At 42.4% G+C, this 27,767-nt stretch overlaps 1 protein-coding gene across 2 annotated transcripts in view; it reads left to right on the top strand.

The window, feature by feature from the left end:
• Nucleotides 1-1,178: 1,178 nt before the first annotated feature.
• The window catches only part of PIGG (phosphatidylinositol glycan anchor biosynthesis class G (EMM blood group)), a 37,880-nt gene continuing 11,291 nt past the window's right edge, over nucleotides 1,179-27,767 (top strand). The window contains exons 1-8 of one of the 2 annotated variants that reach the window (XM_072112049.1): nucleotides 1,179-1,431; nucleotides 9,626-9,831; nucleotides 10,991-11,200; nucleotides 11,764-11,952; nucleotides 12,149-12,290; nucleotides 18,624-18,836; nucleotides 24,814-25,031; nucleotides 27,387-27,668. In XM_072112049.1, coding sequence (XP_071968150.1) covers nucleotides 1,281-1,431; nucleotides 9,626-9,831; nucleotides 10,991-11,200; nucleotides 11,764-11,952; nucleotides 12,149-12,290; nucleotides 18,624-18,836; nucleotides 24,814-25,031; nucleotides 27,387-27,668 — 1,611 coding nt within the window. In that variant the 5' untranslated portion in view covers nucleotides 1,179-1,280. Of the gene's footprint in view, nucleotides 1,432-9,625; nucleotides 9,832-10,990; nucleotides 11,201-11,500; nucleotides 11,665-11,763; nucleotides 11,953-12,148; nucleotides 12,291-18,623; nucleotides 18,837-24,813; nucleotides 25,032-27,386; nucleotides 27,669-27,767 lie in introns of those variants that run through there. The other variant, XM_072112055.1, reaches the window with a different exon arrangement.

Genomic DNA, 27,767 nt, shown 5'->3' on the forward strand with positions numbered 1-27,767 from the left:
CCCTTTTTCCTCCCCCCCCCCTTCTTTCCCTACCCCCCCTATTTTTCCACTTCTAGATGTTTAGTTAATGTTAGATACGTTCATATTGCTTGTTTGAGCTTGAGTCCTACTTGATTATGATTCTTTGTCATAGCTAAATATGGGGCTGCGACCCGAACATGTGCCTGACTTGTAGGCTTCTCGTTTGCTTGCAATAAAGTTTATTGAACCATAAATGAGCTCTGGATCGCCCCCTAATTTGTGTTGCATGATGCCGAGTGCAGTGTGCTCCACTAAGTATTGTGTGTGTTCGCTGGCACTTCTTAAATACCTGTGCAAAGTTTGCTCTGAAAAGAACGTGCAAACTCTGACAGAAAACGGGTGCACGGCCCTTCGTAAATGTGGGCCATTGTCTCCTGTTTTGATTCTCCGAGCTGCAGGTCTTGACACTCTTCAATGTGGAGCCAACCGCACATCAGAAATACGCACGTACTGCAGAATCCTGAGGCTCAGTGGTAGAATGTGTAGAGTTCACATATAATATTGGCTGTATTATTCTCTAACCCTGTGCAGGAAGCAGGGCTTGTGGAACAGGTCAACTTTGCTGCCATATATATACAGGACACCTGACTGCACCGTAGGACAGTAGCCCCACAGAGGGATCTTACAATCCTGTTACCTCTGCACTGGTAGATAGGTGGCCACCCCCAGGGAACCTGTACTGACTTTTATAGAGACCCCGGCTCTCCCTTTACAGGTTTAGGATTTAATAAAAAAATTCATTCTTTACCAAATCCACTAACATTACACCCAGAAACCTGGCGGAGTAGGTATTGCCTGCAGCAGGCAAGTATTTTATCTAAGGTAATTCTGGTGAATTCATCTTGAGACTGGAAGTCTCAGCCTCGTCTGCCAATGTGCCTACATCGTGATTATGCCGCATAGCATATGGTGCCGAGTTTCCCGCTTCTGCCCTCTCTCTTACTTACACAGCAGTTCGTACGCGGCGGCCGATCCCTCCTCAGCACAGCAGCCTTCCTTTTGTGTAACACAAAAACTATTAAACTTCCCCAACCTAAACACAAGGGAGCGGGCTCTCTTTTCATTGGCCTCAACCCAGCTGGAAAGTAGTCACATGACCTCTCTCACACACAGTCCTGTGCAGGGTGGCGTTACTATGCTAACCCTAAGCGCACGAAGTTTGTCCCATCTGTTACGCCGTACTCCGGAAGTGTTCCTAGAAACTGTCGCCGCTCCGTTGTCGCCAGCTGATTACTACCATCACTCACTGACAGCAGACCATGAAGGTCGGCGCTTCAGTCCTAGCTTGCTGCTGCCTTCTCATTCAGGTCCTTGGGCTTGCTCTTTTTCTGCGGGGCTTCTTCCCGCTCCCTGTGCGGTCCCAGGCTAGGAAAAGCAGTATCTCTGAAATCCCAGCAGAACCAACGGCAGGTAAGCACAACCTACACTAATGCTTTATTAATGTGGGACCTGATAGTCCTCCCGGCCCATAAATCTCTTCCTGATCTCTCCTCTGATCGCAGTGAACGTGCTGTCCCGGTAGCGGTGCTGAAATGATTTGTGGCAGATTACTGCATCATGAACTGGCTGCAGCAGTGTTATAAAGGGCCTATAAATAGACGGCCTCATTCTTCTGGTTCCTTCTGACATTATTATATGCAGGGTGTAAGGTGACAGGTGAGATCAGCATCCACAGCGCAAGGATCTATTTTATACAGATATGTTATCATACTAATTCCCCTAATATTGCATTGAGGGCAGTGAAGAATTACACTTTATATGATCACAATTGCAGTTTTTTAAAGTCCAAGTGCATCTAAAAAAGGTTACTATTCTCTTTAGCATCTATGACATATGCATAGATGACTAATATGAGAATGGGGTTCTCATTGGTGATTTAATGTGGAAGATGGCCGATCATATGTAGACTTCTACAACCAATCATTTCCGAGAATAGTCAAGCCAGCTTGTTATTCTCCTACATCAACAATCTTGTCAATCACTGTCAGCACAGTATTTTCCGAAATACCTGAATGTAAAAGTTATGGAAGAGAAGCATGGATGCACAGCCGCCTTGCTAAATATAGCAAGGTGTTGGTTCGATAACCCCCTATGCCCAAATCTATCATGAAAATCAAGCATGATAAACTTGCTCACCATAAATGTGATCATCTTAAAAACACGCAAACAAAACAAAAGACTGCCACTCAAGACTCCTACATATAACATATATGCATTGATAGGGATTTTTTATGCAGGGCCCCAACAGCCCTCTTGACTTTTGTAAGGTGAGTCCTAATTAACCCTTTCATGATTGAACATAAAGACCAAGACACACGTCAATCTCTTAGTCAAGATCTTCTCCCGTTTAATAATCAAAATGCATAATATATAACAGACAGAAGAGTCATCAAAGGGGCGTGAATAGTATACTCCAAAACTATTGGTCATCAGCACATTCTGGGAAAAAAGTTAATTAATTGTGCTCAGTTCTCAGAGACCTTGTACACAGATATTGTTTATACTTAATATATGCAATTTATGAAAAAAAGTGATAAAAATGTATCAACAAGGTGACAACGCACCCATATTTGTACAAAAGATACACCAGGAATGTGTACTCTATCCCCACATATAACATTTATAGATCAAACAACTGGAGAAGAAGGGGGAAATGAATGAAGACTAAAATACCATTGATAATAATGAAAAAAGTGCACACGTTTATTAGTTACATTGTGTTTGATAAAAACATATATATAAAAACAAAGAGAAAACTGGCTGCAGGAGACAGAAGTTCATATAAACCAGGGACTAGAGATACAGACAATGAATGCTACAAAGTATAGAGCATGCCAATAACAAAATTCAATAAATGCACTATAGCAGTATATATGCCCAAAAAATTAGCAGCAGTGAAGTACTATTAGCATACATCAACCAAAAAACAAAAAAGCTCTGTAGCGTGTGACTCCTAGTGTGTACACCGGTCTACAAATGAGGGCTCTCATAACCCATTAACCAAGCATTTAGAGACATATGACCGGAGTCAGCAATATAAATCAATTTTTCTTTATATCCAAATGTGAAAAGACATAAAACACCAGTACATCACCATATCTTCGGCAAACAGTTTCAATTGTCCATAAAATTGTAGCACGCTAGGAGATCATGGCTTTTCACTGAGCAACCGACGCCCGTATGGTCTAGTGTGACGTTTCGGAGGTGTGTCCTCCTTCCTCATACATGCGTGATACTAGGTAGGTGGAGATTTAAATGCTTTCTTAATACTCATAGTTACACATAACTTATTATATAGCAAAATCTACATTAAATACCACTAACCTAGAAACGAAATACAACAGACATACATACTTACAAAAATACATTAAAATTACATTGTTCGTTCAGACCCCGAGGCTGGACGGTGTCCAACGCTGTAATCCAGTAAACTTCACGCTGAAGTAACTTTTTCTTAAGAGCGGTCTCTTCTTTTATTTCCACACTCTCTAGCACTAGCCATCTAAGATCACTGACATTATGTCTATACTCACGAAAGTGTCTGGCAACACCAGTCTCATGTTTAACCCTTTCACTGACGCTTTTAAGCTCCTCCTCCGTTTTACTAAGGAACTGTCTAATAACAGATCTATGTTCATTAAGTCTAGTTTTGATGGATCTTGTTGTTTGCCCTACATATGCCAAGCCGCACGGGCATTTTAACATATACACGACTGACTGAGTATTACAGGTAAAAAATCCTTTAATCTGTATTGGTGTCCCTTTCCTAGGGTGGTTAAAAGTGTCTCCTTTAATAATACCTGTACAATTTTGACAAGATAGGCAAGCAAATGTACCCTTTTTATTTGTAGCTAAGAACGTTTGTCGTGTTTTTTTCTTTACTGCGATGTCAGATCTAATTAACTCATTGGCGATCGAGCGCCCTTTCTTATAAATGAATTTTGGACAGCTTTTGAATAGTGATCCAAACTTCGGATCGTGGGTAAGTATAGGCCAGTGTTTGGTTATGGTCTTTTTAACCAAATGGGCATGTTTATCGAATTGGGATATATACGATATCCTCTCTTGGTTATTCTTAGGTTTAAATGACCTGACTTGGTCTCTGGGTAGACGGGAAACTTCCATGCCAACTCTTTCTACTTCTTTTCTCGGATAGCCTCTCTGTACAAATTTTTTAACTAATTTTTCCATCTGAATCAGATATTCACTATCATTACTACAAATCCTGCGAGCTCTTATAAATTGCTCTTTCGGGATCCCTTTAAACGTCTGAGGGGCATGGTAGCTATCGTGTTTAAGCAGGTTATTTCGATCTGTTTCTTTAGTATATAGAGTAGTGATGAATTGGTCTTGAAATTTCCTCACTTCAACATCTAGGTAATGAATTACTTGCTTACCTTTCTCTGCAGAAAATTTAATAAGGGGATGACATTGGTTCAGATATGTGATAAATTCTTCTAGACTTTGTTCAGACCCCTTCCACAACAGGCAGACATCGTCCACATATCTGGTCCACAAACCAATAGATTCAGACCACTGGCTCTCATGTACAAATTCGTTCTCAAAAAAAGACATATAAATATTAGCATAACTCGGAGCCACAGGGGCCCCCATGGAGGATCCCTGTAGCTGCAAGTAAAATTCTTCTCCAAATCTGAAATAATTCTTCTTAAGAATAACCTCCAATAACATCATAATAAATTTAATGTCTCTGGGCGCTCGATCGCCAATGAGTTAATTAGATCTGACATCGCAGTAAAGAAAAAAACACGACAAACGTTCTTAGCTACAAATAAAAAGGGTACATTTGCTTGCCTATCTTGTCAAAATTGTACAGGTATTATTAAAGGAGACACTTTTAACCACCCTAGGAAAGGGACACCAATACAGATTAAAGGATTTTTTACCTGTAATACTCAGTCAGTCGTGTATATGTTAAAATGCCCGTGCGGCTTGGCATATGTAGGGCAAACAACAAGATCCATCAAAACTAGACTTAATGAACATAGATCTGTTATTAGACAGTTCCTTAGTAAAACGGAGGAGGAGCTTAAAAGCGTCAGTGAAAGGGTTAAACATGAGACTGGTGTTGCCAGACACTTTCGTGAGTATAGACATAATGTCAGTGATCTTAGATGGCTAGTGCTAGAGAGTGTGGAAATAAAAGAAGAGACCGCTCTTAAGAAAAAGTTACTTCAGCGTGAAGTTTACTGGATTACAGCGTTGGACACCGTCCAGCCTCGGGGTCTGAACGAACAATGTAATTTTAATGTATTTTTGTAAGTATGTATGTCTGTTGTATTTCGTTTCTAGGTTAGTGGTATTTAATGTAGATTTTGCTATATAATAAGTTATGTGTAACTATGAGTATTAAGAAAGCATTTAAATCTCCACCTACCTAGTATCACGCATGTATGAGGAAGGAGGACACACCTCCGAAACGTCACACTAGACCATACGGGCGTCGGTTGCTCAGTGAAAAGCCATGATCTCCTAGCGTGCTACAATTTTATGGACAATTGAAACTGTTTGCCGAAGATATGGTGATGTACTGGTGTTTTATGTCTTTTCACATTTGGATATAAAGAAAAATTGATTTATATTGCTGACTCCGGTCATATGTCTCTAAGTACTATTAGCATATGCATCATCAGGTGACTAAGCTAGTCATTATCCCTATGCATTAAACATCGCTGAAAAATACCAAGTCTGTACTCATAGTTACCTGGTCACTAGAAGTACCCCAACGCGCGTTTCAACCCGCCGGTCTTTCTCAAGGGGTGATGTTACACAAGACCAGCCCAGTATTTAAGTGCTGACTGACCAATAATGTTTCCATGATGGTGAGTATCACCTGTGGTTACGGCGCATGATTGTCGGCATGTGTCCGCGTCACCGGCCGGATCGGGAGCTGACGTCACAGAGGCGGATCATGTGACCGCGTCATGTGACTTCAGCAACACGCCTCCTGGCACGGAAGATACGGACCAGGGGCCGGCTGACATGCGCACTAGGTGAGTAACGAAGCCAGAATGCAAAGATGCAAGAAAAATCCTCGCTTTGGCACTGAACGCTTTTTGGATATGTAGCATCACTAAAATAAATACGTAGTTATATTGTCATTGATTGCTAAGACTTATGTTTTAGAAAAAATATATGTTTTAAAACAATTTGGGATTTTGTGCATGCTCGTAGAAGTGGATGGTATAAATTGTATCGGTGAGCATGTCATGAACCGAAAATAAGAGGCATAATTAATATGCAATATTGTGGTGTAAAAAAGTTTAGTGTGGACGAAGAATAACTGGGTGCTGCTTAAATGTATATCAAAATTATGGAGTGGTGTGAAGGAATGTTAGATTGTAGTTTGGGTGACTAGGTGTATGAGAGGTGATGAATGGTGTAGTGTGTGGGGTGATGTGTGCCAATGGGTGGTAAGCTGAAGAATAAGGGACAATGCTGATAGTGTCGGGCTGCCTGAACTTGGTGGCCTGAGAGAACATTGTGTGGTGGGTATGCAAGGTTAGTGCTGAGGTGAGAAAGGTGTGTGTGTGTGGCAGCAGAACAGGGTGTGTTGGAAATGCAGGGCCAAAAGGAATGGGATGATAGAAAGGCGTGTGAATGTGGATGGGGAAAGGGATGTGGAGTGGGTGCTGAGGTGGGTGAGTGAATGAAAGGCATAAATGCATGTGCATGCTGTGATGTGGGGACATAACCTAGGGGATGTGATGGATGAGTGCATGGGTATGAGGCAAGGAGCTGTGTAGCGAGGTGGTGTGCACGGGGCATTATGGGGACCAAGGGGAGGAGTGATGGTGGATGAAACCGTGAAGAGTGGAGTGTGGGTGTGAAAACACGACTAGGGAAACAGTGCAAAAGTCTCAACCACGGATCTTTGGGGCCGCTACACCCAAATGGGGCAGCAAACCATGTGGGCGCTGCATAGCTTGCCCTAACATGGAAACAACAACGGTCTTCTCCGATTTGAAAGGCGGACGTGAGTACAAGATCAGGTGTAAAATCACATGCGATACAAGAGGTGTGATACTAGTTTCCTCTGCCAGAAGGTGATAAGTGGGCTCCAGAATCCTAATATCATGCAGCATCAATGACAGACTGGCTTCTTATTAAATGTGAAAGGGTATTAGCTGACAGGCCAGCAAACAGGTTACATAAAATGAAGTTTGAATGATGACATTAACTTGACAATGGTCAGGGAACATGGCCGCTGTATCTAAGATGGCGGACAGTAGTCAAGATGGCGTCCGAAACCAGTGCGATCTCCTTAACATGCATAATATTTAGTTTCAATGTATTAATGGTTTTAGTCCCTATATACGCCAGGTGTTTCAAAATTCTAACTTTAAACCTACAAGTGGTAGCTCCTATAATATATGTTTTCGAATGCATTATATGTAATAAGAAATAATAGGAGCTACCACTTGAATTTTGGAACACCTTGTGTTTGGTCAGAGGCTTGAGGAAGAGCTGTTTAGCGTGAAACGGCCCGTCGCCTTGCCGCATGTCGGCGTCCTGTATCGTCTGTGTTTCTACTTAATAAATTTTGAAGAGTTCCTGGGTAAGTGCCGCTTCATCTCTTAACTGGGTTTGGGCAAAAGGCTTGGTTTATTATACAAAGAAAATGCATTTTACATTATACAGTATATTAAAATCGCTAATTGGTCAAAGTCTCATCCCACAGTTTCAGTATGACTTTTTGTGTGAGTTCTTTATTAAAGGAAATTTACCATTTGCTTTTATGCATTATGTACCAAACATACCTTGAGAATGCTCTAGCAACACTGATGCAGAAACATATCTTGTTTAATACCAGATTTTAGTGGTTTCGCTGAAAAAAACTATTTAAAAAATAATGTTAATGAGGCTCTGTCGCTCCTGTGGCTTCTCCTCTTAGGCCCCTTCCACACTTGCGTTGCAGATCACGTCAGAGTTTGATCAGGGTGCGATCAGGGTTTGGTCAGTGAAAAACGCGCATTTTGCATCAGAGTGCAATCAGTTTTCAGTCAGAGTTTGTTCAGTGTCTCAGTTTTTCACGCGCGTTTTCAATGCAATTTCAATTGTTTTTCACGCACGTTTTCTGCGTGTGAAAGGACTCAGGACTGAGCTCTATCTTTTCTATGGCTATTGCTGCGTGAAAAACGCATTGGGGCAGATTTATCAAGCAGTCTGAAAGTCAGAATATTTCTAGTTGCCCATGGAAACCAATCACAGCTCCCCTTTAAAATATTCATGAGCACTGGTAAAATGAAAGCTGAGCTGTGATTGGTTGCCATGGGCAACTGGAAATATTCTGACTTTCAGACTGATTGATAAATCTGCCCCATTGTACTTGCATTGCACTTGCAAGTGTCTCAGAGTGCAATGCGTTTTTGATGCGTCTCCGTAGACTTGTATGGTGCATTTTTTCGCGTGACTTGCAAAAGTAGAGCATGTCGAGATTTAAACGCGCGTTAAAAAAAAACGCGCGTGTGTGCGTGAAAAAAAATGCAAGTCTGAAAAGGCCCATTGATTACAATGGGTCAGAGTGCAATGCAAGTTCTGCGTGTCAAAAGCACGCGCAGAAAACGCGCGTGAAAAACGCAAGTGTGAAAGGGGCCTTACCCTTATTACGCAGTGCTTCATAGAATGCTGTATTCACTGTGTTGTGCCTGACAGGCAGAAAGTAATCATTCGCTGCACCATCCTTCAGCTGCTGTGTGTAAGTCATCCAGCTTAGGTTAATTAGTTTAAAAAGTTCGAGTTTTAGCAGCTCTTTTATGTACAGTACCCAGCTATCCTGAGGTCCTAAAGAGGCCATCTTGGATTTTTGTGTGACGCCGTGCTGTGGAGTTTCTGTGTCTCTCTTTCTGCTCTGACCCTGTAACCATGTATAGAGCTCACACTGATCACTTCCTGTCAGTACATTGTGAGCAGAGAGAGAGGCTACAAACTACAGGGAGATAAGTGATCCAGGGAAGAGGGAGGCAGGCACATATCTGTGAGATGTGGCAGTGCTGAGAGAGTAACAGTCTGTCAGCCTCTGTGTAATAGGCATCATGCATCTCATCATCTCTTATCTGTCTCCTCTCGTCAGACACCACATGAAATTGTAAATACACCTGTACCCTGATAACGTAACCACATTGTCATCCCACAAAACTAGATGGATCATAATGTGTCTGCTTAGTGATTCCCCACCCACACCCTGAGATTTAACACTGACCAGCCTAGAGAGTGATAGGAGCTAAAACAGCAATAACACTCAATTAAATTGAAAAGTAAGGGGTTAAAATGATCTTTGAGTAAACATCACTAGGGGGTGTGAGAATTTTCTTTTGTGTGAAAACCCCTTTAAGTCCTAACATACGGGCACATGTTGGTTCGGCGCAAGGTAAACCCTAATCGTGTGAACAGCCCGGGGCCCAAGGGACACTTAATACTCTGCTGCCTGGATCTATAAGTAAGTGACCCTGGTTTATCATGCTGGATTTTAATGGCAGATTTCCTTTAAAATCTGATCCAAAATCTGACGTGTATATTACAATATACTGGGAGGAGATTTAAAAATGTTGACAGTGGTTTTATTAATATTTTTTTTTATCAGGCAAAACATCAAACTGGACACAACTTCCCCATCCTCTGTTCAAGAAAGTTGTCATTGTCCTCATAGATGCATTGAGACAAGATTTTGTATTTGGTGTAAAAGGCAAGGAACACATGCGCTATGTAACACAACTTATAGAAAAGGGCTCCACTCTGAGCTATATAGCAATGGCCACAGCTCCGACTGTTACAATGCCTCGCATTAAGGTTAGTGTCTAACTCTTATTACAAGATTTCTGTTTTCAATTGTCCATTTATAGTACTTTTAAAACATGTATTATGATATTCATAACAGCAATAAGTTTTACCTGTCAAAGCCAATGCAACAACCTGTATGATCACACTGTAATGGCTTTGAAGAAGGTAAAAACAAGTGGGGATACAATTTGGCATAAGTGTGTATTATAGGCACAGTAACACAATTCTTGTCCAACAGAAGCAATGTTATCTTAGTTCTTTTACTGCCACAAATAAAGTGTGTGATAGTATTTGGTGTCACACAAGCAGGATATACCTCTGCAGGGCGTCATAGGAGCCAGGCTACCGTAATTCCTAGCTGTGGTGTGTTACAGTTGTCTGCAGTAGAAGGGGCTTTTCAACACCTTTTGACATCCACACTTGACAGCACCCAAGTTATTACATTGGACCCCTCAACTAGTAAGATATAGAGCATGGATTGGAGTGAAGGAATGTCAATCCTCTACATTTTCCTTTAGCTCGCCAAATTATTGACCCTAGAATTAATCTAAACAGTATGATTAGCAGCTTGAAAAAGATGCCATGTTCCACCAGTGGTATTTCAGTTCAGCTCATTGACTTCATTTTTGATCTATAATAACCAGCACAATCCATTACAGTTGTGGGGCTGTTTCTGCAGGAAAGCATTCATGTTTTCTTTTTTTCTTTTTTTTCTACATTCTTGCTCAATGACAAGCTCTTCCAAAATTTACAAAAATGAAATCAGCTGCCTTAGTGGCATATTCCCACTATCCACCCATATTCCTCTAGGCTGTTTTATAACCCATGTCTACTAACTGGCATAGAAAGACTACATCTAAAAAGCTTATTACCTTCACTAAAAGTGATTTCAGACATCTATGTATTTTTTACGGTAGACCATAAATGTACATACCCGTACTTCATTTACAATTCAGCACTGATGCTAAGAAAATAGTTGGAAATAGCTTTCATAATCAACTGTTAAGATATGTAATACGCCTTACAAAAATGTACTAGTTAGATGATGCTATTAATATGCACTTTCAAAAGCATGTATTCTCAAGAATGGCATCCAATCCTTTACTATGTGCTTTTGGTGTATGGTGTAACCTACAAATGAATGAATAAATACCTATTCTGTCTCCAGGCACTGATGACTGGCACTATACCTGGCTTTATTGACATAGTAGTGAATCTCAACTCGCCTGAACTCTTGGAAGACAACGTAATATGGCAGGCAAAGCAAGCTGGAAAAAGAATAGTGTTTTATGGTGACGACACATGGATAAAACTTTTTCCAAAGCATTTTGTGGAGTCTGATGGGACCACTTCCTTCTTTGTCTCTGACTTTACAGAGGTATGAAATAGTACTGCTAGAGCTACATATTTTTCATATAAGCAATTGTTTCAAAGCCTATATGTGATTTCTTAAATGCAATCTACCATGAATATCAAGCATGATAAACCAGGAGCACTTGCTAATATTATTATATTAGCATATTATTATTATACATCGCCTCCTTTGTTCTATAACCAACTTTTAAAATTATGCTAATTAGCCAAAAGGGGCTATAGCTGTGGCATCACATGCTGTTACAGCAGCACGTCTCAGTCTCACCCTTCCCCCTGAACTTCCTGTAATCTCACTAGCAGTGAGGACACAGTGGGAGGGGAGAAGTTCTCCTACAGAATGCAACTGCCTGTAAATCTGCAGCACGGAGGGGCTTTTCAGGCTCATTAGCATAATTATAAAAGCTAATTTTAGAAGGAAGGAGGCAATGGATAACAAATATAAGAATACCACAGTACCTGGATATATGAGTAAGTGTCCCTGGTTTATCATTCTTGATTTTGATGGTAGATTTTCTTTAATAATAAAATTGTATTACATATTATTTCTATTTATCATTTACTTTTCAGGTAGATGATAATGTTACTAGGCACTTAGATGATGTTTTAAAGAGAGATGACTGGGATGTGTTGGTACTTCACTATCTTGGATTAGATCACATAGGGCATTTAACTGGACCACACAGCCATTTGATTGGCCCAAAGCTTTACGAAATGGACTTTGTCTTGAAAAAAATTCACTCTGCTCTATCGTCAAAGGTAAGAAGCTTCACACGCTTTCATGTACATAACTATTTTGTAAGGGTGACAATTTAAATTGCTTCTGAGAGGCAGTCTCTATGCCTCCTGTAACTACATGATGTCTTTTTATCTGTGTGTTTTTGTTGTACTGAATGTGTATATGTAGCACATCAAAGCATCATTGTTGTTTTTATCGATTTCTCTTTTCATACAGGATGAAGATCCATCATTCCCAAGTTTGATTGTTGTTTGCGGTGATCATGGAATGTCAGAAGCCGGAAGTCATGGAGGATCTTCTGATGAGGAGGTGCAGACCCCGCTTGTTTTAATAAGTTCAGCATTTCAAAACAAAGCAGGTATAAAAGGGATGGGTTCAGTACTCCTTTTTAGTCATTATTTGTTGTTGCCAAAGAGAAAATCCCACCATTAGATGTTTACATATCAAATTAGAAGCCAGGTATGTTTTGTATAACCTCCATATATTGAGTACCGTATATACTCGAGTATAAGCCAACCCGAGTATAAGCCGAGGCCCCTAATTTTACCACAAAAAATTGGGAAAACCTATTGACTCGAGTATAAGCCGAGGGTGGGAAATGCATTGGTCACAGCCTCTCCAGTATGTAGCCAGCCCCTGCCACAGTGTATATAGCCAGCCAGCCAGCCCCTGCCCCAGTGTATATAGCCTGCCAGCCCCTGCCCCAGTGTATATAGCCTGCCAGCCCCTGCCCCAGTGTATATAGCCTGCCAGCCCCTGCCCCAGTGTATATAGCCTGCCAGCCCCTGCCCCAGTGTATATAGCTTGCCAGCCCCTGCCCCAGTGTATATAGCCTGCCAGCCCCTGCCCCAGTGTATATAGCCCCCCCCTTCCCCGTCGTGCAGCACAACAATACCGGATGGATCGCACAGAAGATCTACGGGTGCCGCCAGAAAGGCGAGTTTTGATTTATTTATTTTTTTGACTCGAGTATAAGCCGAGTTTGGGGTTTTCAGCACATTTTTTGTGCTGAAAAACTAGGCTTATACTCGAGTATATAAGGTGGATTAATCTTTATGCTTCCTCATGAAAACTGTGCTGTGTGAACAATGTCTCTTTCTGAGGCTATGTCTCTGAGCATGCAGGCTGAAGCAGTGAGCGCATAACCTGGACCTCACATCACCCTTGATTTCCTATCTAGTGTTACCTGTTTTACACTAGTCAGTTAGGAGATTTTCTCTGCTCTTCTTTATATATCCAAAAATATGCAACTTATATGTTACCACAACATAGTATTTAACCCCATAAGGACCAAGCCCAATTTTTTTTTTTTTTTAAATCTTACCTGTGTCACTATAAGCGGTTATAGTTAGAATATCAATACACGTCACTCCACCATGCAGAACAAAAATGTTAGTAGGTGCACAAGTAGGATACCAATCCTTGTTTCAATAAATAAACACAGCACTTAGTAGAAGTTCAATTGCAAATGTTCTTTATTAAAGCATCACTGGTTGGCAATCCACATCTATTTTTTAACGTTTCACTCTATTTTAGACCTTCTTCAGAGACAGGATTGCTGGTGGGTAGAGATGAAGAAAAGAAAGTCAGTCGAAAGTCAGCCCTATGCAGTCCATGTGCGGCAATACATAAGATGCGTACCTATCCCAGTTGGAACTTTCTTTTCTTCATCTCTACCCACCTGCAATCCTATCTCTGAAGAAGGTCTAACATAGAACGAAACGTTTGATTTCCAATCGGTAATACTCTAAAGGACATCTGTTATGAGGTTTCTGTAACTATTTCTCCACCATCTGTTGGAGCATCTCACAGGTGTGCCATCCCAGTCTTTATCAAGTCAATTCATACAGTAATAATTGCAAAATAATCTTTTTCATATTTTGATGAAAATCGCAAAACCTATATTTACAGGCACCTGCTTGGTTTTAAAGTGACTTTGAGAGGGTAAAACCCCATAAATTATACCAATGTAGAAACTACACCCATCAATGTATGAGAAACCATCTTTCAAGTTTAATACCCAATTTCAACTTAGTATGCTGATGCCCCATATGCGGTGGTAATCTGCTGTAGGGTAAAACCACAAGGCATAGAAGGGAAGGAGCGCCATTCACAGCAGATTTGCATTGTCATATTTTACAGGTTATAAAATGTTACGATTTTTTATAATGGGAGCTTATTTTTTTCCGGTATGAGAGCCACTTTTCTGGTACATCATTTAAATATCTATTTGGTGAGATTTTATCAATTCTTTCTGGGTGAGTAAAAGAAAATCATTAAATGGGGTTAAGGGTTTTTAGCTTTTATCTGTTGGCTGAACACCAAACCATAAAAATAATGTATTATCTTTATTTTATGGGTCATCATAATTATGGCGATACCCCATTTTTATATAGCTTTTTTTATGGTTGACTTGTCTTCACTGTACGGGTTCAGTAACAATTTCATTCTATTCTACTTGTTGTTATGGACATGGCGATACCCAATGTGGTGTTTTTTGTGGCGATTTTCACTTTTTCAAAAAACAAGGCACAGTAGAGGGGCAGGGCTTATATACACTTTGGGAGAGATTTATTAATCTTTACTGAGGAAGGAGCAAGCAGCTCTGAAACACGTATAGCAGAATTATACTTTGGTGCTTCGTGTGGAGACTTAACCCCTTCACGCTCCGTGGCGGATATATCCGCCACGGAGCGCAGTGACTTAGCGCTCAGTGGCGGATATATCCGCCACGGCGCTTATGCCGGCTCGGCTCTGGATCAGAGCCGAACCGGCATCGGGAAACACGGGGTGCCGGCTGTAACTAATAGCCGGCACCCCAGTGTAACACCCGCGATCGGAGTTGTCTCCGATCGTGGGTGCTTAACCCGTTAAATGCCGCGGTCACCGCGACCGCGGCATCTAACATGTCTCTGGGGTGTCTTTCCCCCACGATCGGCCCCCCCGAACCGTTTTCGGGGGGCGCCGATCGTTGCTATGGAAGTGCTGGGGTCCGATCTGGTCCCCAGCACTGCCTGCAGGCACTGCCAGTAAGATGGCGTCTGTGACGTCATCTTACTGGCATAGTGCCAGCCTATGCAAGTGCATAGGCTGACACTGATAATACCCTGCAATACATGATTATTGCAGAGTATTATCATGAACAAGCAATCAGATGATTGCTTGGTCATTTCCCATGGTGGAAAAAGTGAAAAAGTAAAAAAAAAAATGTTATTCAATAAAAAATAAAGTAATAAATCAATAAAAATGCCCATAAGCCCCATAACATATAAAGAGACATATAACCCCAAAAAAGTCTAAATCATAACAAAAACCCCACATATATAGTATCACCGCGTCTGTAACAACCCGTAGAATACAAGTAAATCATTATTGAACCCCCACGATAAACGCCGTAAAAAAAAACTGCTATAAACCTTCCAAAAATTATGATTTTTAGCTATTCAATCCCACAAAAAATGCTATAAAATGTGATCAAAAAACCATGTGTACTCCGACATGATACTGGTGCAAAGTACAACATGTCCCGCAAAAAATAAGCCATCAACCAGCTCCGTAGCCAAAAAAGTAACAATGTTATGCCACTTGGAAGACGGCAATACATAAATGATAGATTTTTCCCCACATTAGGGTTTTGTTTGACAAATTTAGTAAAACGTAAGAAAATATATTGAAGTCTGGTATCCCCGTAATCGTATCGACCCATAGAATAAAGATAACAGGATTATTAGTCTATACGGTGAACACCACAAAAAAAAAAAGAGTAAAAAATCCAGTACAGAATTGATGCTTTTCTACTCCTGCCCTCAAAAAAAGTTCCTAAATTTTCAACAATAGGTGATACCAACCCCAAAATGGTAACAATGGAAAAAGCATCTCATCGCGCAAAAAAAATGCCATCACATGGCCCCAATAACGAAAAAGCGAAAATTTTATAGCCTTCAAAAGGGGCCAATGTGGAAACTAAAATCCTGGCAGCTGCAGGGTGCTCCTTCCCTTCTGCGTCTCGCTGTGCACCCATAACACAAGTAATGTCCACGTGTGGGGGGTCTCTGCACTCAGGAGAAATTGCAGAACAAATTGTATGGTGGGTTTTCTCTTTTTATATTTTGGAAATGTGTAAATTTTAGGGCTAAATGAACGTATAAGGGAACATTTTGACCATTCTAAATTTCACCTCCATTTTGATTCAATTACTATGAAGATCTCAAGGGGTTAACAATCTTCGTAAAAGCGGTTTCTGATAGCTTGAGGGGTGCAGATTTGAAAATGGGTTGGTTATATAGGGGGTTTTGATGCTAAATATGTAAAATTTCATTCAAAACTGTATTTATCCCCAAAATAGTCAATTCTGAAAATCCGGAAAAGCGATATTCTTTTTGTAAGCCGCGTGACATCAAAATAAATTATCCAGACATTTCAGAAATTATGAAAATGTAAAGTAGACAAATGGGAAATGTTATTCAGCAACTTATTTAGGTGGTAAATCTATCTGCCTGAAAACGCAATGATTTTGAATTTCGAAAATGGCAAATTTCTAAAAAAATGTATCATATTTCCTTTTTTTTTTGTAAGTAAACGCAAAACTTATCTGCCAAAATTTACCACTAAAATGGAGTACAACATGTGGGGAAAAAACAATCTCGGAATCGCTTTGATAATTAACAGTGTTCAAAAGTTATAACCATATAAAGCGACGCAGGTCAGAATCCAAAAAATCGGGCTGAGCCTTAAGCTACAAAATGGCTGCGTCCTTAAAGGACACCTGTCATCAGGTCTGTGTCACTTGTCCTGTCACTACTACCTGTTGGAGCACCTCACAAGGATCCCATCCCAGCCTTTATCTAGTTATTTCATACATTATTCATTGTAAAATCATCTATTTTTTATCATGTAAATGAGGCTGGTCACATGGTCAGAGGCAGTGATGTCACTCCTGTTACCCCTCCCCTCTCCTCCCCCTGCTCATGTCTGTGTGTAATGTATAGTAAAGCATGGCTAGTGTGTGTATGTCATCTGCTGACATGCTGCTTCCTCCTAATATACAGGTGAGAGACACAGACATCTGCTACACATGAATCTGACATGTTCTGCTATAACATGGCTGCATGGAGCTGCTGTATCTCTCCTAAACACACACACATGCACACACAGGCTGCAGGGGGCGTGGCCACCAGCACCAGTGAGCACATCATTATACAGCCTCACATCATTATACAGGCTGTCAGTCAAGCACTGGGGGTGTGGCTGTGCCTCCCACTCATGAATAGAGTGGACAGCTTGAATATGCTAATGCTTCATTGGACATTTCACAGGTCATTTGCATACAGCTTTAGGACCTCATTGCTTAGGTTTACAGGCATGTAGAGGGACAATGAAGGGATAGAGGCAATGCTCTCTAATGGCAGTTTATGAAAATATATTTAGTTTAGGGGGGTTATTTTGCATGACGGGTTCTCTTTAAGGGGTTAAACAAAGGAAGATAAGTATTTGTACTCACAGAAGGGTACCTCGCCGCTGTATACTACCTCCCCATTGCTGGTCAGCTGACCAGGACGCCGATACCAGGTCACCTGAGACGTCGACATCAGCTGATTTGAAACACCGAGATCCACAGGTGTGAAAGGCACATACACAGCGAATGTCTGAAGAAACTTGGTGGCCGATTCCACTTGCCAAACACTCATTAATTCGTATTCCAACAGTCTGTGAGTAAATAAAAACTGTATTTTTTTCTAACCACACATACAGAGAGACTTCTATCTATCCAGACATTTTATTTATGGAAAACCTATTGACTCGCGTATTAGCCTATAGTGGGAAATGCAATGGTCACAGCCTATGCAGAGTACGACTAGACATGCTGCACCAGATTTATCACCCCGCAATAGACACTTATATGACTCTGGTGCATAATAGGACTGTCAAGCCTAACTCTGCACTGTCTAACCTTAAGGAAACATTTTATAAATCTGCCCCATTGTGCTGGCGTATGACCCCCACTGTGTTTCTTCTCTGGTCCTAATGTGACGCACTGCATTTGATGCTTTTGGATAACTTTGATCTAGCCCTCGGTACAATATTTGTGTGCTACTAAAGATGGTTATTTCTGATGACCTATGTTCATGTGCTCCTGTTTACTGTCCTGTATTAGTAAATGTTTTTATGAACACTTTCTTTATGTATTATACTTGAGCAGATGTTTAGGGTTCCAGCTGCCTGTCTGCAGGCTACATCAGTGATGTAGAGCTGTTGTTGTGGTGTCCATTTATATGAAAGATGGTGCTGGACACTTGACTGTTTTTTCAGCTGTCCCCAACTACATTCTGTTCAGGTTCTTTATGCATTCAGTTGTGGCCCAGAAGTGGATGAGCCAGGGACAAACCTGAAAAGTATGTTGTTAAATAAAGTTCTCTCCATCTTCTTGCTTCCTATAGATACATAAAACACTCTTATGGAGCATTTACATAGCCCAAGACAGACAGCTGGAGGCCTTGCCAAGACTTTCTAGAATAAATTGTTCAATTGTAGGTTTTTTTTTTTGCCAATTCTATTATGAAGTGGCCAACTACTTTGATGTATATCAAGTTTTTAGTATTGTATTTTGTTATTATAAACCTTATGCTTATAGTTTGTGTAGACTTTAATGGCAAGATAATGCTTATTGACTTGTGTATGTCTTCCATTTTAGGTACTTTTAAGGAACCTGAGATAATTCAGCAAACTGATTTGGCCCCCACTTTAGCACTGGGCCTCGGCCTTCCAATTTCCAGGAGCAGCTTAGGGATGCTTTTACCAGCAGTAGTAGAACATAAGACTTTTAGAGAACAGTTGCGTTTTTTCCATTTAAATGGATATCAACTCTGCAAACTCCTGAAAGAAAACCTGAGGGCTTATGAGAAAGGTAGAACTTCTTCACATAACCATATTTTGCTATATCACAGTCTTGGATGCCCATAAAACTATGTTATCTATTTCTTGTGATTCTATGCTATATTAAAAATATCCTTTATAATCTTTAGCCCCCTATTTATAGTGATCAATCCAATAATATTTGGATTTTGGATTTCTTTGGATTTCCTAGGAACGCTTCCTTGAAATGTATTAATGGAGTTGTCCGAGACTACCAATAAATTAGGGATGGGCTGAGGCAGGCTTTTTAAAAATATAAACGTGTACTCCCCTCTTCCGTCGCACCCGATGTCCCACGCCGCAGTCCGTCTGATCCGCAGCGGCGGAGCTGCCCCAGCCTGTCCTTTATTTATTGGTAGTCTCGGATAACCTCTTTTGACTTTGATGCACTGATCCTTTTACTATATGAAGAATTTGTGCAGTTTGCATCCACATTCAGTTATAAGTATAGGAAGCAGTTGGTAAACTGCTACTACTATTACTACTATTCTTCCTTTTAATCCATTAAAACACTCTTGAAGCTAAGTTTTCTTCCACAACCCACAAATATTATTCCATTATCATATCACTGGGAAATACCAGAACATTCTGATTGGTACTTGTTTGACCTATGCGATACCCACAGCTTGTATTGCATATAATGTTTGCGGAAAATACCATCCCTTCATGACATGGCACAATCTTACTTTCACATCTCCCTTTGAAATGTGCCTGCTGAGGCCATGCTCAGATATTTACACCACCTGGGCAGAAATATAGGAGAGAAATGGTTTCTACAATATGGTTTCTGGCAAAACGCAGAACGCTGAAAGAGTTCTAGTTGTTGGTGCGTAGTTTAGGTTAAACAAAAGACTTGGGTCTGAGGATATATTAGTCCCCAGATAGCGTATGGCAGTTCTGGCCCATTTAAATGGAAAAGCGGATTCCAAATGTACCTGCTCATGCTGCGGCAGAGTGATGTTAAGCATTTCGGACTTATGTGTGTTGACCTTGAAGTTGCTCAAAGACCCGTAAACTCGGAATTCCTTTAATAGAGAGGGTAGCGATGTTGTCGGGGATGTTACGTATAAAAGAAGGTCATCCGCAAAAAGGGATAGCTTACATTCCCGCTGTCCTACCTTCAGACCCGTGATGTCAGGGTTTGATCTTATGGCGTTTGCTAGTGGTTCCATCGCCAATAGATACAAGAAGGGGGAAAGGGGGCACCCCTGCCTTGTCCCATTGGCGATGAGGAAGGGGTCTGAGAGAGAGCTGTTGACTCGCACCCGCGCTGTGGGGTTGTGATAAAGTGCCATGATTCCTTGTAGCATCTTTGGACCTAGGCCTATCTTTCGAAGGACCACTTCTAAAAATAACCAGTGGACCCTATCGAACGCTTTCTCGGCGTCCACAGAAAGGAGGCAGAGGGGGGTGGATTTACGTTGGGCATTCGCTATTATGGAGATCGTTTTGGCCGTGTTATCCCGTGCCTCCCTCCCAGGCACAAACCCCACCTGATCCCTATGTATGAGATTCGGGATGAGATTTTGCAAGCGGAGTGCCAACATTTTGGCATATAGTTTAACATCTATATTCAATAATGATATAGGTCTATAATCTCCGCAGGAAGTTAAAGGTTTGCCAGGTTTGGGTAGTACGGTAATGGTAGCCTGTAGTGTCTGTGCCTGGAAGGGAGTTCCCCCCGCCACTGCATTAAAGGTTTTTAGGAGCATGGGAGTTAAATCTTCTCCAAAAAGCTTAAAAAAGCGTGGAGTGAGACCATCCGGCCCCGGGCTTTTCCCAGACTTAAGGTCCTTGAGGACTCGGTGGATTTCATGTTCTGTAAAGTCTTCTTCAAGTGCGTCTCTCGCCTCGGAGGGTATAGGAGGGGGGGCGTGTTGGTCAAGATATTCCACAATTCCCCTAGGAGCCGATCGTGGTAAGTCGCTTGTGTTATCTTTTATGTTATATAGGTGTTCATAAAATAATCGAAACTCTTCTGTGATGTCAGAGGGTGCGTGTACCTTTCCTTTGAGGGGTGAATCGATAGAGAGAATGTGGGTGCGTGCCAATCTGGGATGTAGAGCTCTGGCTAACCATGTTCCGCATTTATCCCCATACTCGTAGAAGCCTCTTCGCATGCGATCACGCGTACATTGGGTTTTTTGGTCTAAAATTGACAAGATCTGTTGGCGGATATTAGATAAATTGGCTTTGACCAAGTCGGAGGGGGAAGTTTTGTTAGTGTCCTCCAGTCTACCCAACTCCGTCAGAAGAGATTTAAGTTTGTGTGTGCGTTCTTTTTTTAGGCGCGAACCATGGTTCATCAGGATACCTTTTATATCAAATTTTAGGCCTTCCCACTTGAGAGTGGCGTTAGAGGAATCTACGGTATGCTGTAAGGGGAAGGACTGAATGGCCGCCTTAATATCTGATATGCATAGGGCATCATTTAATAAGTTGTCATTCAGCCGCCATGAATATTGTCTTGGGGGTAGGGCCACCAATGTGAGGGACCCCATGACTGGTGCATGATCGGACCATAGGAAGCCATCAATTGAGCAACGTGGTCCTAAATCCAGGAGGTGGTGGGAGATGAAAAGGTGGTCTAATCTATGGTAGCTATTGTGGGCTGCAGAGTGGAATGTGAAATCCTTCACCCCAGGGTGGAGGATTCTCCATAAATCCACTAGTTGCATGTCTCTGAGTGATCTCCTTAGTCTACGCAGCTGTACGGTTGAGACGGAAGACTTACCGGTCGTCGTGTCTTGGAGAGGATCAAAGGCAAGGTTGAAGTCTCCTCCTAGCACGATCTGAGAGCCATCTGCAAATTCTGCTAGTTCCCGGAGCGTTCGGATGCCAAAATCGACTTGACCCTGGTTGGGAAAGTACACGTTAGCAATTGTATAAATTCTATTTGCAAAGGAAATTTTTAAGAAAAGGAATCTGCCCTCTGGATCTGTTTTGGAATCAAGAAGGGTGTGTTGGAAGGTTTTATGTAAGGCTATGGAAACCCCCCCTGCTTTACGTGTTGGGTTTGTGCTATGATGCCAGACTGAATAATATGAGGTGGGGCATTTTGGTATGTTTAAAGCGCTAAAGTGTGTTTCCTGGAAAAGAACAATCATTACTTTTTTACGGTGCATTCGGTAAATGATCTGGCCTCTCTTGTTTGGGGCATTGAGGCCTCTAGTATTAAAAGTGCAAACAGAAAGGGAGGACATGATCTACAGCCTCTCTTGGTTCTTGGTTCTTTGGAAAGGAGAGAGGTATTGGTGACGGGCACCAATAGGAGGGCACGAGAGGGAGGAAGGGAAATGTCGGGAACACACAAAAGACTATAGACAGCACAGACAAAAACAAAACAAACAAAAAAAAAAAAAAAAAAAAGAAAAACTGTGGCAGGAAGAAATCTCCTGCCCTGTTGTTTCTAGTTGCTCTAGAAGGGAAGAGCTAATCGAGCCACTAGGGCTACAGTTCCCTCTCGGGGCGAAGGAAGCGAATGACCAAGGAAGCCCCCGTCAGGGCCCGCTCGTGGCAATGCGCCCTAGAGGGCGGTCGTGTATCCGCAGGACAAGGTGGTTGCATAGTCCACATGGAGAGAAAATGTAGAGGCAAAAGGGATTGCAGAGCCAAGTGACTTGTGAAAGTCTTCCAGGTGCCTCTTGATCAATTCTCCCGTGCATGGGAAGAAATCAGGTTGAGATTCAATGTTGAGTAGGCTTCGGACGTTTAGGTTCTCTTCTCGGTTTAGGCTCCACCATTTTCCACTCGGGTCTTGGTGGTTGGACGGATAAAGAGGGTGGTTTGGGCCAGTCTGGTAGGGAGATCATGGGTAGTTCCAAGATGCCCAGGAAATTCGGGAGGTCTGCCAATGAGCGAAAAATTGCGGTCTTCCCCCCGTTGCGGGCTATGAGTTGGAAGGGGTACCCCCAGCGGTATGTGATGTTTCTTTCTCGTAGCACATTAAGTAGCGGTTTGAGTGCTTTACGGAGCTGTAGCGTGCGCTTAGCCAGATCAGGTAGGATGGATAAGGGGGATCCCTTGAATGACAGTGGTTCTGCGTCTCTGGCCCCTTTCAGGATGGCTTCCTTATCCTTATAAAAATGGATACGACATATAATGTCGCGAGGTCTCGCGGGATCAGTAGATTTCGGACCTAAAGACCTATGGATGCGGTCAATCTCAATGGGACGGCTCCGCGGCCGTTTTAGCAAGGAGGAGAAGAAATCTTGTGCCCAAGCATCTAGGTGTGGCGGTTCAACGTCTTCGGTGAGGCCCCTAATTCGAAGATTATTGCGTCTGTGTCTGTTCTCGATGTCATCGATATGGGTTAAGATATCAGAGATCTGCGCAGATTGCGCCATAATGACTTGACGATGTTCCTCCAGGATAGATTGGGTATGGTCTTGTGCTTCCTCCATTACAAACACCCTAGCACCCACATGGTGAATTTCTTGTTTTATATCTTCCATGTCTCTCTTGTGAGACGCTTCCAACTTTAGGAGCAAATTTTCCAAATCTCCCTTTGTAGGGATAGAGCGAAGATGTGCTTGCCAGTCCCAATTTTGTTCATCACAAGCCTGGCTGATGGGGAGAGCAGCTTGAGAAGAAGAAGGAGACTGATGACCCCTGGTGGCAGTCCATGGTGATGCAGAAGGAGACTGTGTGGGGCTGAAGGTGAGGGATGGAGAGGAGTCTAGGTGAGGAGACATTGGGGGGTCAGCTCTGGGGGTTCCTGGGCATGCTGGCGTGGCCAGTACCTCATATGGGGAATCAGACCTACCCCCTGCAGCCTGTATCTTCAGGGTTGCCGTCGCCTGCGGGGCAGCCCTAGATGGTAGTGGGGGGAAGTCCTTCTCCAATGTGGAGGTGTGTGGAGCCGGTATCATGGCTGGTGTGGTCCCCTGTGTAGCAGCGGGGGCCTCACCTGAGATGTGTCCGGGAGCAGGCTGTAGCGAGGACACTGCCGGCAGCAGTGGAACGGCGCCTGCTGGAGGTTCTGCCTGCGCTTCTGGTGTCGGGCGCATGGCAGCCTCCTGTGAGGAGCGTGTCGCCGCCATTTTGGGATCGGAGTCTTCGGGCAGCGCGGGTAAGCCCAGAAACTGCTTCAGGGAGCTCTGCTGCGGCTCCCGAGCTCCCTGCTTCTTGGCACCGATTCTCCTAGGTCCCATGTGTGGATATCGGAGCGGTGATGGTGTCCTGCGGGGCTGAATGTGAGGAGCGGGTGACGGAGCTCAGCAGCAGCACGTCTTACTCGGCCATCAGCAAGCCACGCCCCCCCGAGTTCTAGTTGTTGGACCCCAGACAATCTAGTGTTGATGACCTATTCAGTGGCTCGATACATCTGTCTGGAACACCGCTTTAATAAAGTAATTACATGCACAATTCTAGGATTATTGTCAGATTCAATGTACTGGGTGCAGTTAACCCATATATTATCTTACTCATATACTATAACAGTGATGGCTAACCTATGGCACTGGTGCCAGAGGTGGCACTCGGAGCCCTTTCTGTGGGCACTCAGGCCATCACCAGAGATGACTCCAGGTATCTTCCTGCAGTCCCAGACAGCCCAGGACTTGCTGTGCACAGAGCTATATTAAAGTGACAGCTGTACCTGGGGCTATTTTCTGCTATATTGGTGCCTCAGGGTGCTTGTATCAATGAAAACTGTGACAGAGAAGGGAGTATACAAATTAAATTTCTGTGTTGGCACTTTGCGATAAATAAGCGGGTCTTTGTTGAAGTTTGGGCACTCGGTTTCTAAAAGGTTTGCCATCACTGTACTATAAACTTATTGTACAGAGCTTTACAAGCATTGTCATCAACCACTGTCCCCAGTATGTCTTTGGATTGTGGGAAGATGTTTTCATTAGTACTGGGTCTGAACGCTCACTGGGATACAGTGATTGCCATTTTGGTAAATTCATGTCTTTCTATGGACATTCTGGCAATTCCTTAAGTTTTTATTTTTAATTTCTTTTTAGATGATGGAGTAGAACAATTTAAGAAGGCAGAAAAGTTACATGCCAATTGGATTAAGCTATACCTTGAAGGAAATACTTCAGAAGTTCTCACTAACCTTGGCAGAAAGCTAATAAAGCAGTATTTGGAGGCACTGCAGAAGTTGAGCGCCTCATTAAGTAAACAAGTGGTAGAGTATGACATCTACTCAATGACTGTTGGAGCCATCATAACGTTGGAGGTAGAACTGAGAAATTGTATAATGTATTGCTCATAAACACATTGTCATATTCTACGATTGTGTATATCTGTAATAGTACAGGTTATGGTCATCACAAAGGTATAGCCAAAGGCAATGTTCAAATCCTGTAGGGAGATAACCTGAGGGGGTTGGCCATCCCATAAAAAGGAAAATGATATTTTACAACAATGATCTCCCTTCTATGTCCTCCGGCAACCCCCGTTCCCAAACCTTTTTCATTTCAGCTAAGGATTTTGCCTTGCCAACTACACCTCTTGCCTGGGACAACTCATTAAGTCCCATGGCTTGTAATACCACTCCTAAGGAGATGACACACAGATATCACCTCTTTTCTAGCCAGAATTCCAGAGTATCAGCCATATCCTCCTTGGTCTCTTTCTATTTTCTAAAAGTTACCATGGACAATACAGAACTAATAATCCTTTCTCCACCTAAGGCATCCCTCCCACCAGACCTAACCATGGCTCCACACTTTCCCCAGTTCCTAATTCCTCTGCTTCCTCTGAGTCATCTTTGACTTTACCTTATCCTTTAAGCCTCACATCCTGTGCCTTACTACAACTGGCCGCCTCCATCCTAAGAACATCTCTTGCATCCGACCCTTCCTCAATCCCGAGTCTACAAAATTACTAGTCCATGTCGTCATCATCTCCAGCTTGGACTACTGCAATATTTTTTTCTGTAGTCTCCCAGCTCATTCTCGAAGAGCCCTCCAATCCATCCTAAACTGCTGCCCGGCTGATCCATTCTCCTCTGCCTCTCCTCTCTGCTAGTCTCTCCACTGGTTTCCCATTGCACAGCAAATTCAATTTAAAATACTAACCATGACCTACAAAGCCATCCACACCATGTCCCCTCCATATATCTCTGACCTCATCAGGCAATACCGCCCCACCAGCAATCTCCACTCCTCACAGGATCTTCACTCTATTACCATCTGCTCTTCTCACAAAGACTGTCCTCCATTGTCCAATTCTTCAAACATAATCTGAAAACCCATCTGTTCAGGATTGCCTACAATACACAATAACTGCACTGCTCTGCTCTCGCACCCTGTGTCTCCATCTACCCTCCCATATAGATAGTGAGCCTTCACGGGCAGGGTCCTCCTTCCACTTGTCTCCTGATCACTGTAGTTTTGTATTTTTACTTGCATTTGTTTTTGTCTTAATGTAATATATGTGAACCCCTAATGATTGTACAGCAACATGGAATTAATGGTGCTCTATACATAAATAATTACAATTAAAATTTCTGTGTTGGTCACGTACAAGCACAGCTACATATACACACACCAATGCCCACTACATCCATTCATTCACACAGCTCTGCTTCACTTTAGACACACACAAAAACACTCAGCACTGCTGTACACACACACCAAATACTGCTGTACACGCGCAGGAATGCTCTCTGCACTGCTGTACACGCACACACACTTCTTTTTTAACCCTGTCCCAGCCTGCAACTTCTCTGCCCCATCCCTGCCAACATGTGGGCATTGCAGTGATGCAGGAAGCATCTGATCAGTCAGACTCCAGGTCCTTGCAGGTTACAGTCCAGATGGCTGGGAGATGGAGTTAATGGGTGAAATTCTGTGTTAGTGCTTCACCCAATCTCCAGGACTGCAATCAGGAGGGTCTGGTAGTCCTGGATCCTATTGACCTTCGGACCATAAGACACAGGCAATTTTGAGCAAAATTTTATCTTGCTAAAAACTGCATCTCATGTTTCGAACAAAATGGTACTTAAAATTTAAGAACATTGTTGTGTATACCTGTATCTTAATTTAAATTATACTAATAATTCTGGTACTTGGGCCTCCTGCACACAAACTTATTTTTCCTATGGCCACAAAACATGACTGTATTGGCCATTTTTGTGGCCCATGTTTCAACCTTCTCTCCACCGTTTGGCCGCAAAAATAGGCCATATGCAATCATGTTTGTTAGTTGACAGCAAGTCACATAGAGCAGTAATCGGGTACTACGCCATCTCCACGCCATGGGGTTGTAGATGGGTACGGACGGACACAGGTCCGACCTGGCGTAGCCTAAGCCTCTTGATGTATGCGGTGCGACTAGGGGTGGGCGTGGCCACAATCATATCTCCCCCTTAGTCCGTAATTCTTTGGCTTATGGCCATAAAGGTTCAATGGGTCAAACCACACAGGCAGAGTAGCTCCAACTAGTCATGGAAGGTACAGTATGATGAAGAGCACATTATGTGGCATCTCTGGGTAACCACCACCGTCCACAGACTTGTTATTTCAATCTCTGTGCTTTACTTTACGTTTATAAACTATTTAGAGTGACTTTTTTTTTGTTCTTGCAGATGTTTTTCCTTCTTCTAATCTGCGTTCCAAGTGCCCTGAGCAGCAAAGCTGAATTTGATTTGCCTCTAGCTTCACCGATCTTCTCACTCTTCTTTTATATGACATGTCTTGTGCTTGCTGCTGTTCATGTCATTGTGTGCACATCAACTGAAAACATGTGCTTTTTCTGTAGCATATCATGGATGATGGCAATGGCCATTATGGTACTCATTGCAGCACTTCTCTGTGTTCTTCTATCAGTTTTAGGAAAAATTATTTTGAAGCATAAATCATCTAATGAGGTGAGTAAAATCATCATATTACCTTGTACCCTATATATATGCTATGTTTTTTTTTTTTCTTTTTCATCTAAGATTGGTGGGCCAGTATTTGTTCTATGT

Source organism: Engystomops pustulosus, chromosome 1 (assembly GCF_040894005.1).
Source record: "Engystomops pustulosus chromosome 1, aEngPut4.maternal, whole genome shotgun sequence".
Classification (NCBI taxonomy): domain Eukaryota; kingdom Metazoa; phylum Chordata; class Amphibia; order Anura; family Leptodactylidae; genus Engystomops; species Engystomops pustulosus.